Source organism: Cynocephalus volans, chromosome 7 (assembly GCF_027409185.1).
Source record: "Cynocephalus volans isolate mCynVol1 chromosome 7, mCynVol1.pri, whole genome shotgun sequence".
NCBI classification, from domain to species: Eukaryota; Metazoa; Chordata; class Mammalia; order Dermoptera; family Cynocephalidae; genus Cynocephalus; species Cynocephalus volans.
Genome location: NC_084466.1, coordinates 63819900 through 63832645, shown reverse-complemented (window position 1 = coordinate 63832645; position 12746 = coordinate 63819900). Strand labels below are relative to the sequence as shown.

The window sequence follows — 12746 nt, the reverse complement described above, 5'->3', positions numbered from 1 at the left end:
AGTGTCAGATAGGAAAAATATATCAGAAATAAAGAATTCTTTCAATGACAACAGCAAACTGGATGGAATAGCTGGGAAAAGAATAAGTGAACTTGAAGCCAGATCAACAAAAAGTGTTCAAACTATAAGACAAAGAAGGAAAAAAGTAGTAAGCCCAGAAATGTTCTAGTTGTTATTGCTGTGAGGAAAAAAAATCACTGCAGACTTAGAGGTATATACTCATACACACAAAGTCCATTAATTTTTCACAAATATGACAAAACAATTTCATAGAGAAAGGAAAGTCTTTTCAGAAGACAGTGCTGGAACAATTAAATATCCATATGAAAAATTTAAAAACCTCAATCCCTACCTTACACCACACACAAAAATTAATTTGAGATGGATAGCCAACACCATAGACATCTCCACTGGTTCAGATCACACAATTCTGACCAAAAAATTACACTTGACCAAACTTTCTGCTCAATAGGTGCCAAAACTGTTGCACCCAGATCAGCTGGAAATTTTAAACAAGTGGGATTATGATCCTGAAGCATTTTTTCAAGAATTGCAACAGGAGATGAAAGGTGGCTTTACCAGAACAGTCCTGAAGACAAAAGCACCATCCGCGCCATGGCTACCAAGAGGTGGAAATGGTCTGGTCAAAGCAAGAGCAGACTGGTCAAGAGCAAAGGCCATGGCAACAGTTTTATGGGGATGCTCAGGGCATTTGGCTTGCTGACTTTCTGGAAGGTCAAAGAATGGTAACATCTGCTCATGATGAAACTGTCTTGAGAAAGTTAGCATGGAAAAGTTTCATCAGAGGGTCCTTCTCCACCACAGCAATACTTCTGCTCATTCTGCTCATCAGATACGGGCAATTTTGAGAGAGTTTTGATGAGAAATTATGAGGCATCTACCTTTCAGTCTTCATTTGGCTCCTTCTGACTTCCTTTTGTTTCCTAATCTAAAAGATCTTTAAAGTGCACCCATTTTTCTTCAGTTAATAATGTAAAAAAGACTGCATTGATGTGGTTGAATTCTCAGGACCCTCAGTTCTTCAGATATGAACTAAATGGCTGATAACATCACTTGCAAAAGTGTCTTGAACTTGATGGAGTTTATGTAGAGAATTAAAATTTATATTTTGTGTTATTATCTTTTAATTCAATTTTCCATGAACTTTTTAAAAAAAATTTTATTGAATCAAAATTGATTATACATATTTTGGGGTTCAACATTGAGATATGTTTATCAAATCAATATCACTAGCATAAATATTGTTACAAATCATAATTATTCTTTATGCACCTTGTCTAATCTCTCTCCATCTCTCTCTGCCTCCCCACTCCCACCTCTGATAACCCTGGATTTCTTCTCTCCTTCTGAAAGAGTAATGGTTACTCTGTTGATTTGTTGCCTAGATGATCTGTCCAGTGCTGACAGATGTGATCAGGTCCCCCTATATTATCTAGAGCAGATGCTTCTTCTGTCACTCTGAAATAGGCTTTGTAGGGAGAGACATCCTCTTCTTTTCTTTATCTCTGCTGGTGACTCTCTGTGTGTCAACGCACTCCAGTGGCTGGCAGACCATCTGCATGGTGGTTGTGACGTCTAGCTGCTTTCATGGCAGCCATGCTTATTGTGGTGGGCCACCCACATGGAGGTGATGTTTTTGGCATGCTCCTTTGTGTTGGTGGTGTACCTGGTTGTGGGGAGTGTCTGGTCCCTGGATCCATGCTTCAGGTCCCCGGGCAGGCCACAAGGTGTTGGCATGGTATGCCTGGTTGTGTGAGGGGGGGTCTGGTCCCATTCTCCATGCCTCGAGTTCCCCGGCAGGCCCCAAGGTGCTGGCATGGTGTGCCTGGTTGTGGGAGGGGGGTCCGCTCCCCCCTCCATGCTTCAGGTCTGGGTGGGCCCTGAGACTCTGGCATGGCATGCCTGGTTGTGGGAGGGGGGGTTTGGTCCCCAGCTTCATACGCCAGGTCCCGGGGGGGGGCCCAAGACACTGACAGTGTGAGTGGTTGTGAGTGGGGGTCTGGTCCCCTTCTCCAAGCCTCATGACCCCGAGCAGGCCCCAAGATGCTGATGGTGTGCCTGGGCCAGAACTAATTTTTTGTCCTTTGCTTACTTCTAAAATGTGTGAACTTCCTGTGGGAACCAGTACTTGAGCTGTGTGGTCAGGCTATATTGCTGCTTTGCTGCTGTTTCCCTAGGGAAGGCTTTTTGTACAGCTCAGGGTTTAAGGTTTGACCTTACAAGTACTTCCAGCTCTCCAGAGACTTAGTTTACCTGGGTTATGTAGAAACTCTGATCTGGGCCTAGGTTTTTTCATCAAACTGCATTCCATGCAATTCTGCATTCCCGACCAGTCTCCTCTGGGTTGTCCTGTGCTGATTGAGGTGTAGATCAGCTGTCCTTGCTGTGTCCCAGTGTTCTCCCTGTGGGCCTGTCCAGGTGTACTGGATCTCACAAAGGCCAACTGTTAAGACCTGACCTGCACAAAAAGTCTTCCCTAGTGAAACAGCAGCAAAGCAGCAATTTAGCTCAACCACAGAGCTCAGGTGCTGGTCCCCACAGGGAGTTCCCCCATTTTAGAAGTAAGCAAAGGACAACAAATTAGTTCCAGCACGGAGTTTAAGTGGTGAGAACAGCAAATAATCCAACACAGAACAGAAAGGAAAAACGAAGTACCCACAACCAGAGACAAAGTTTGATAACTAGTAAAGATCTCATTTCACCAAAGAACACCCATAACACCTAGAAGAACTAGAAGTCCCCTGGGCTACCAAGCCAGAAAAGGGGAAGGGCCGGGAGCCTCAGCCATGCTCCCTGACATCAGCAACCAGCCCAGCAATGACCATTGAGCTGCAACAAGAAGGGCCCTGGGTTCCTGAGGTGGGGTGGAGGTGGGGGCAAGGGTTTTGCCACATCCCTGTGACATCTGCACCCAGCCTGGCATGATCAAGCCACCACTGGAAGACCCCTGGTCTCCCCTGAGGGAATGAGGGGGGTTCTAGTGGCCTCAATCCACCTCTCCTCCTTCCTCCTTCCTCTTTCCTCCATCCTATTTCCTTCCCCTTTCCCCTCTCCCCCTCCCTCCCAGCTGCTCTGCAACAACATCATAGAATGTAAAAAAAAAAAAAAAAAAAGTGATTGCTTATAGGTAGCATATACATTCAGAGTCAGGAATGATAGTGATGCCAAACAGCCACAGATTGTCCAAATGGGTGGCTTAGATAGTGACACCTTTGCTTTCTGATGGCTCGATGTGTACAAACTTTGTTCCATGAACAAAATTATTTTAAAATATTATATAAAATTCACTTCAGACTATGTGTATAAGGTATATGAGAAACATAAAGGAATTTCATGTTTAAACTCGGGTCCCATTCCCAAGATATCCAAAGATATTCCAAAATCTGAAAAAATCCAAAATCTGACACGTGTCTTGTCCCAAGCATCTTTGATAAGATATATTCAACCTGTATATATATATATATACATATATATATGTGTGTATATATGTATATATGTGTATGTGTATTCAAGTCATTTGTCTAATTTTTAATTGAATGATTTGTCCTATTACTAACTTGTAGGAGTTATTTGTATATTCTGCCCTCTTCTCCCTGCCACCTCCACATAGCTCCATCTGAAGGGCACAGCTGCGGCTCCTGCTCCATGTGCTCTGCAGCTCGAGCCTTAAAGTGGCTGCAGCTCAAAACACACAGAGCAGTTTTTTCTTTCCCTTATCGAGGTTTCTCCCACCTTCATGCACTCTGTAGGTTTCTCCTCCTCTTCCCCTGAGCTCTAGCGGCCCCAGCTTGGCAGTCGTTGTAGTTGTAAATTGGTTGATTGGTGGGAGAGAGTGATGCTGGGGATGGACTATTCTGCCATCTTGACTGGAAGTCTCAGTAGTCACTTTTTTACACTTATTAATGCATAAGTACTTAACTTATAAAAAGTACTTAACTTTATAAAAAATGTGACATACAATTATTATAGTGAAAAAATAATGTGTTCAGGGTAATTAAGCCTCACAGTAGCATCACCAGAATATCTGTATCAGCTGTGCAACAACAAGCAACATCAAGTTTTCAGTCTCCACCTAATATGCCATGTTTTGAGCACCTGTGTTTTGACCACAACCCATCACATGAGGACAGGTGTGGAACTTTCCACTTGCAGCATATCAGCAATCAAAATTTTTGGATTTTGGAGCACTTTAGATTCCAGATTTTCAGATTAGGGATGCTCAACCTGTATCACTACACAAGTATATATCTCTATCTATATTTCTATCTCTATATCTGTATCTACACACACGCACAAACATATCCATGTATGTATAAACATATATGTGTGTGTGTATATATATATATATATATATATATATATATATATATACATGGCCAATAAGAACAGAAGTTTCTCAACATCATTAGTTACCATAGAAATGTAAATTAAAACCAAAATTACATACCACTGCACAATTACTAGAAGAGATAAAGTGAAAAAGACTGACTGCATCAAAAAATGACAAGGGTGTGGACCAACTAAGACACTAATATGCTGTTGATGGGAGTGTAAAAAGATATTAGCACCTCAGAAAAAAGGGTAACATGGGTGAGTTCTGGTCAAGATGGTGGAATAGATAGTTCCCAGTGTCGCTCTCTCCCACAAATCAACAAATGTACAACTATAAAAATGTACCATCAGCCAAGCTGGGGCCGCTGGAGCTCAGGGGAAGAGGAAGAGAGACCTACAGAGTTCATGAAGGCAGGAGAAACTACAAAAAGAGAAAGAAAAAACTGCTCTGAAGGTTTTGGGCTGCTGCCGCTTTAAGGCTGGAGCTGCTGAGCTCATGGAGCAGGATCCAGCAGAAGCCACAGCTGTGCCCTTCAGATGGAGTTACTTGGAGGCAGCAGGGGAAAAGAGGGCCTTGGTGGCCCCCAGGACAGCAAGACCACTAATAGTGTTCCCGTGGACCCACACAGGAGGAGCCAGAACAACTGAAAAGAGGCCAGTAAGTCATCTCAAGGGACTGGCACAGGGCCCATCCCATGGGAAGTGTTTGGAGCACGGGCAGTGGGGGAGACAGGCCCACCAAGAGAACACTGGGACATAGCAAGGACAGCTGACCCACCCCCCAATCAGCACAGGACCACTCAGAGGAGACTGGTCAGGAATGCAGAATCGCATGAGGTGCAGTTTGGTGAAAAACCTCAGGCCCTGATCAGAGATTCTACACAACCCAGGTGCACCAAGTCCCTGGAGAGCCAGAAGTACCTATAAGGTCAACCATTAAACTCTGAGCTGCACAAAAAGTCTTCCCTAGGGAAACAGCAGCAAAGCAGCAATTTATCTCAACCACACAGCTCAAGTACTGGTCCCCACAGGAAGTTCCCCCATTTCAGAAGTAAGCAAAGGACAAAAAATTAGTTCCAGCCCAGGCACATCATCAGTGCCTTGGGGCCTGCCTGGGAACCGGAGGCTTGGAGCCAAGGACCGGACCCCACTCCCACATCCAGGCACACCACACCAGTGCCTTGGGGCCCACCCAAGGACCCAAAGCATGGAGAAGGGGACTGGACCCCACTCCCATATCCAGGCACATCGCCAATGCCTTGGGGCCCTGCCCGGGGACCCAGGGTATGGAGCTGGGGACCAGATCCACCTCCCACAACCAGGCACAGCATGCTAGCACCTTAGGGCCTACCCAATAACCCAAGGCAAGGAGCCAGGGAGTGGACCCCCCCTCCCACAACCAGGCACACTGCACCAGTGCCTCAGGGCCCACCTGGAGACCCAAGGCATGGAGAACAGAGCCGGGCCCCCCTCCCACAACCAGGCACATCATGCCAACACCTCAGAGCCTGCCCAGGGACCTGAGGCATGGAGTCGAGGACCAGACACACCTCACAATGAGGCACACCTCCAGCACCAAGGAGCATGCCAAAAACATCACCTCCATGTGGATGGCCCCCCACAGCCACCCAATAACCATGGCTGCTGTGAAAGCAGCTTGATTCCACAACCACCACACAGATGTTCTTCCAGCCACTTGAGTGCATTGACACAAGAAGAGTCACTGGCAGAGATAAAGAAAAGAAGAGGATGTCTCTCTCCACAAAGCCCATTTCGGAGTGACAGAAAAAGCATCTGCTCTATGATAATACAGGGGGACTTGATCACACCTGTCAGCATTGGACAGATCATCTAGGCTACAAATCAACAGAGTAACCATTATTCTTTCAGAAGGAGAGAAGAAATCTAGGATTGTTAGAGGGGGGAGGGAGGGGGGATGGGAGAGATTGGACAAGGAGCATAAAGAATAATTATAATTTGTAACAATATATATGCTAGTAGTATTGATTTGATCAACATATCTCAATGTTGAATCCCCAAAATATGTATAATCAATTTTGATTCAATAAAATAATCAATTAAAATTAATTAATTAATTTAAAAAGCAATCTTTCTAACTAGATGGCCTGCAAAAATATGATTGTCTGACATTCAATTAGTTAATTTGAACTTCTGAATTTTCTTGTAGGCTCATCTGTGTGTCCTAAAATCCTATGGTGAATTTTTATGATTTTATTTTGTCTTGACATTTATTTTTTGATCTTTCTGTGTCTCCTCTGACACACTCAAACTCCTTCTTGTAAAGGCTTTCATTCTTTCTCTACTTTGCAATGTAAGTTTCCTACCTTGGTTTTGCTAAAACTCAGTGTGGACTTCTGTCATGTGGGGCAGATAAGATTTAACTTGCTCCAGTTACAGAGACAAGAGTGAAATCTAAGTGTCCTTTCTAAGTTAGTGAGTTTTGTATTTTATCTGTCTCATTATTAACACTTTGAACAAAACCTATAAGATCCTTATTTGCTTCTGGTTTCTTATGTCTTCATATATACATACATAAAGTGTATGTTACGTGTACATGTTCATGTCTATACATGGGTTTATGTATTGTTAACGTAGTATAAATTGGCTTACAAATAATGTGCACTGATTAACTGGATAAGCGTAAATGCTTTTCAAGTTCATGTGACTTTAGTTTTTAAAATTGTTGATAAAATAGATGTGTTTCCCAAATTTTATTTTGACCTTTTTACCTAGATTTATTTTTTGGTTGGCTCAAACTTATACCGTTTCTGATTTTTTTTTTTTTTTAAATATGACCGGTAAGGGGATCTTTTTTTTTCCTCGGCATGGTGTTATTTGCCTGCACCACGCTCAGCCAGTGAGTGCACCGGCCATCCCTATATAGGATCTGAACCCACAGCCTCGGTGCTACCATCGCCGCACTCTATCCTGAGTGAGCCACTGGCCCGGCCCTTGTTTCTATTTAAGGCCATAAAAATGTTCCTTTTGTAGTATATTTGATATTTGCTTAATTTGCTTATAGACTAAAAGCTGTAAGAGAACTGCCTGATGTGCTTGCCCTAAAGCCTTGCACATGTCTTGGTGTTAGCTTGTCTTTGGTTTCAAGCCTCTGAATTCTGGGGTCTAAACAGATGGCCATACTGAAGCTTGGGGAAATAATGTGTCCACAGCACATAGGCCACCAGCTGCAGGACAAAACCCAGTGTGGTCTCTTCCTTGTCTCAGCTCTGCCTGCTGGCCTTTTTTTGATCAAAAAGTGGGGAAAGATGTCTTCTTTACACAAGCACTTCCCTAAAAGCATTCACAGCCTTGAAGTGGGGGCTCGTGACTTGGATGAGACATCCCTCTCATAAACAAAAGAATTGGTGCAAGTTCTTAAGATTTTCAGCTTACCAATTAATGTATAGCTTGTTAACTGTAAGTATTGACAGTAGGAAATTGTTGGAGTGAGTGGGACTGAAGCCTTGTTGGGACCTAAAACTACATGAGCCGTAAGAAAATTTTTAAAAGGATACAGTTTTTTTTCTTTGGCTAAAAAAAGGGGGCGGGGGGTAACATGGATATTGATATTCAACATTGTACCCCAAAGATATGTACAATCCATTATGTTTCAGTTTTTAAAAAATGGAAAAAGCAGCTTTTTGTCCTTTCTTCCATCATCCCTCTGTCAAGCTGTAAAAAAAGAAAAGAAAAAGAAAAAAGTGTGACTGTGGCTTATAAAACTAAAACTAAATATCACTATTTCTTAGCAATGCCATTTGTAGATATTTACCCAAGTGAAATAAAAACATTCCTACACATAAATAAAAGCCTGTACAAATACACTCATAGCAGCTCTGTTCCTAGTAGCCCCAAACCGAAAACATCCCAGATATCTATTAGTAGAAGAATAGACATTCATAAAGTGGAATGCTACCCAGCAATAAAAAGGAATGAATTATTGGTACATGGAACAACATAGGAAAATCTAAAACATGCTGAGCAAAAGAAGCCTGACACAAAAGATTACATATTATATGATTCCATGAAATTCTAGAACAGGCAAAATTAATCTATGGTGATAAAATCACAACAGTGGTTGCTGGAGTAGGGGGAAATTGACTGGGAGGTATATGTGGGAGATTTCTGGAGTGGTAGAAAATTTCTATGCCTTGGTAGGTGTGTGGGTTACTCAAGTATTTGTATGTTTAAAACTAATATTACTGTACACTTAAGATCTGTGCATTTCACCCTACTGGCCAGCGCAAAAATACATACATACATACATACATACATACATACATACATACATACATACATACATACATACATAAATATCTATGCATTTCACTGCATGTATCTCAATAAAAAGAAAAAAATGCTCCCACTCCTAGTTTATAAATAGCCACCAGTCTGTAGAAGACAGAGAAGTAACTAAACCAGGAGTAACTAAGCCAGTAGCTAAATCAGGTTATCCCTTACTGGTGACTTGGATCTTTGAAAGCCACAATATTATCATGCCATAGAAACTCCAAAAACCAATGTAAAACAAGGTTCTAGAAGCCCAGGCGCTGCTTGGAAGCGTGTGTAAAACAGGAAGAAGTAAGCACAAAGGGAGAGGGGAAAAAAAACAAAACAGAATTTCCTACTCAAAATGAGCCTGCTGCAAACCAGGGTTACAAATTACAGAAGAAATCAAATACTGGGAAAGGCAGCTAACAAAATCAACACTCAGAGTATGAATTCACCCCGAATATAATTAACCTTATAGAGCAGTGCGCAACCTAGGCTTTAAAATAAGATTTTGAAGATTTTCAATGACAGATCTGAAGGAATCATATGTATTAAAAATTTGAACAATAAAATATTTTAAACAATATTTTAAAATACAGATATAAAAAAATTGGCAAACGTGAAAAAGAACCAGTTGTAATATTTATATGGTCATTGAAATAATTTTTTTAAAACCTCAACTGAAAATGTAGTCCAAATTAGACTCAAAGAATGGATTAGTGAATTTGAAGATAATGCTGAAAAACTCACCCAGTACACAGCATACAGAGACCAAGATTATGATTTCTAAAAACATGAAAGGACAGTTACAAGACATGAAGGATAGATCAAGGGACACCTACGGAAGCCCCTATAACAAACTAGCAGAGATACAGTAGCTGAAAAAACAATAAAATAATTTTCCAAAATTGGAGAAATATCTAAATCAAAAGTATATTCTGTGTACCAAGGAAGATAATAAAAAATAAATCCACATCTAAACCAGATTAATGGATCTAAGAAACATCAAAGATAAAAATAATCCCTTAAAAGTCACCAAGCAGAAAGGACAGCTAACCTGCAAGAAAACAATTATCTGAACAGCAGATGCAAAAAGACAACGAAGCATCTGTCACACTAGAATACTACATTCATCTAAACAGTATTCGAAAGGGAGTGCAGAATAAAAGTATTGTTAGATATACAGAGGGTAAAAGATTTTACCACCAGTTAGATCTTCGCTGAAAGAACTTGGAAAAGATTGCTTGAGCAAGAAGAAATGTAATTTAAAATGTATTAATTTTTGTGCTCTCTATTTATTTTGTATACTATGTTTCTGTTTTCTCAGAAAGGAAACATAAAAACGGGGAGCAAAAATTTATAAAATTTGTCAGTATGTTTTAACTATTGACTGTTTATTTTAAAGTTACCTTTTATATTAAGAAAAAGAAAAGATAACAGTTACTTGGTTAGTTTTTCCTGCTCCCCTTCAATGTGGGTATGTCATTCATTTGAAACACAGGTTCATTTGTGGGTTTTTTGTATTTATTTATTTATTTGTCTGTTTGTTTTAAGTATGTAAAAACTTAGCATTTAAATTTCAGAACTATTCAAAAAGGTTTACTCAAAGAAGTGTCCCTCTCTCCATCTCTTCCACCTGGCTCTGTTCCCTCATCTTTTCTTCTCTGTCCCTGTAAGTAACTAATCTCATTGATTTCTGGTCTATCCTTCCTGTATTGTTGTTGTTGTTGTTGTTGTTTTCCCCACAAATGAGAAGATATACATGTATTTTCTATTTCTCCTTCTTTCTAATACAAAAAGTAGTTTCTAAAAGAAAGAAAGATACAACAATTACAATAATTCTTTGAACTGAGGCCAGCAGAGGTGAGAAAGGGGAAAGGGGGGAGGGATAGTAAGAAACTGGTAAAGGGCCTCAAAAAATGATCACATCGTTCAATGTTGACAATACTAATTGTCCTGATTTGAGCATCATATATTGCACACAGGTATTGATATTCAACGCTGTATTGTGCAGATATGTACTATCAATCATTTTCCTATAAAAAAAAGAAAAAGAAAAGCAGTTTCACTGGAGGTCACCTCAAACCATTAAATGTGTTTCAATAGCTTGAATCTAGGAGAGAGAGATTTCAAATATCAATCCTTTCCTTCTCAGTCATCCATTGTGGGCGGGTTGATTTATTTTGCAGATTTGCCTATCCTGACCTCAAGAACAGTCAAATGCATTTACCAATGGCAAAGTAGGGAACGGCACCAGGGCTTCACCCACTTACAGAGTGTAGATGAGGCCTTGAACGAGACAGAATATTATACAACGCTGCCTTCAAAATGATGGGTGATGGGCCTTGATATAGATGATAGCTGTTATAGTGACTTTCCCTAAATAAACGTGATTCAAAGTGAGCTGATATCTTTACTGCTCAAACCAGGCCGCACAGCATAGTACTCCTCTCTATGGGGGGGCCTATCTTTCCATATGATCCAGAAAAAAATCATTTTGAATGGGGATTCTGTAATTCTTCATATGAGCTCTGCCTCTCAGCCTTGTATTAGCCACAAATTTGAGAAACTCACTTCTGTGTCGTCATCCAAGCTGAAAATGCTGAAAAAGACAGAAGCAAGGGAAAACATTTTTAGTACTTCACTGGAGACCTCCCTCAGCATGGGCCGTGATCCATTAGTCACTCATCTATGGCTATGGTTCTGCAACAAACCAGACAAGATCCTTCTACATTACTATTGTTTTATTCTTGTCCTTATCTTCCTGGAGGAGTTAAACGTTTTCTAGATAGTGCAAACTAAGAACAACTCTCATCATACTGTCTTTTTGAGCGTTCAGTTATCAAACAACAACATAACTAAACAAATGTGTATTTCTCTTTTGGGGAGTAGAAATGAAAGTTAAGTTGATTGATCCACAGGAACAAGAGGGAACATGCTGTTATATTTTAGCCAGTGTGTAAAGAAGGCTCTTGTGCAATCAGCTACCTGGACCTTTGTCTTCAGAGAATTTTCTTGTACAGCAAATTGCCATTGGGATGAAGCTTTATAGCCTAGGAGTTCTTGTGGCCCTCGTCCTCGGCTGTGAGCAGCATGTCTTCGCGTTTCAGAGGTAACCCCATACAGTCCTAGGCTGCGGCGGGACCTGTCCTCATGTGTTTGCCTCACATCAAATCATCAGTGCACTGGGCTGGAGAGCACAATGTTACAGCTGGAAGCTCTTCCAGAAATTTTCCATGTTGCCATGACAAATGAGTAGTTTTCAGTATAATAGCCCATCACTAGATCTATGATCTTTTTTCTTTTCTGGCTGTAGTTTTATTACTGGGAGACCCCTGGGTGATATGGGTATATTCAATGGCTACAGAGATTAAAGAAATGGAATCTTATATAAAAGTAATTAACTTTACCCTAACATGTCACATGATTTATATTCTTCTTGTCTTCACATATAAAATATATCAACCATGGATAATTTATTTTCCTCTTGTACATGGAACCTAGGAGGGAGAAGAGGGGAAACATGTTAAATAGGAGGCTTGAATGGTGCATGGTTATTCAGCATGAAACATGAAAAGAAGAATAGTGTGTTATAAAGAGCATATACGTGAACACATCTAATTCTTATTTTGCTTAATAGAGTGATTCCCTTAGGATTTTCTACCATAAACTACTTAGAAAAATGTAAATGAATTCATGCTATAGTATATATAATACATGGAGTGAATAGTTCCAGCGTATATGTAATATTGTAATTTATTAACTAGTCAACTTTTAGGCTTTTAAAATTTGATATTGTTTCCTTTGGAATTATTTCATTTTTTCTCTTTGTTGGATCTCCTCTATGATCTTCTTCAATTATCTCTGAGACAGATTTCTCTCCCTTTGTTAGTGTATGGCAAAGAGAAAAGAGACATAGGGCAAAGCAACGTACCAGGGACAGGGAAAATTGTACCAAAAAAGCCCTTTTCTGAGTCATAAATAACCATAAGACCTATAATTCAGGAAATAGATCTTGACTTGTGAGCCTAACGCTGTGTTTGCACATGATCATTGAACTAACTACAGTTGGTTAATTCTTTTTTTGTTCTATATGATTA

At 40.4% G+C, this 12746-nt stretch overlaps 1 protein-coding gene across 1 annotated transcript in view; it reads left to right on the top strand.

Annotated features, from left to right (window-relative positions):
- The first annotated feature begins 11684 nt into the window (after positions 1 to 11684).
- The window catches only part of CPB2 (carboxypeptidase B2), a 52678-nt gene continuing 51616 nt past the window's right edge, over positions 11685 to 12746 (top strand). Inside the window, exon 1 of the mRNA XM_063101536.1 lies at positions 11685 to 11758. Within this exon, the coding sequence (XP_062957606.1) occupies positions 11685 to 11758 (74 nt within the window). The remainder of the gene's footprint in view (positions 11759 to 12746) is intronic.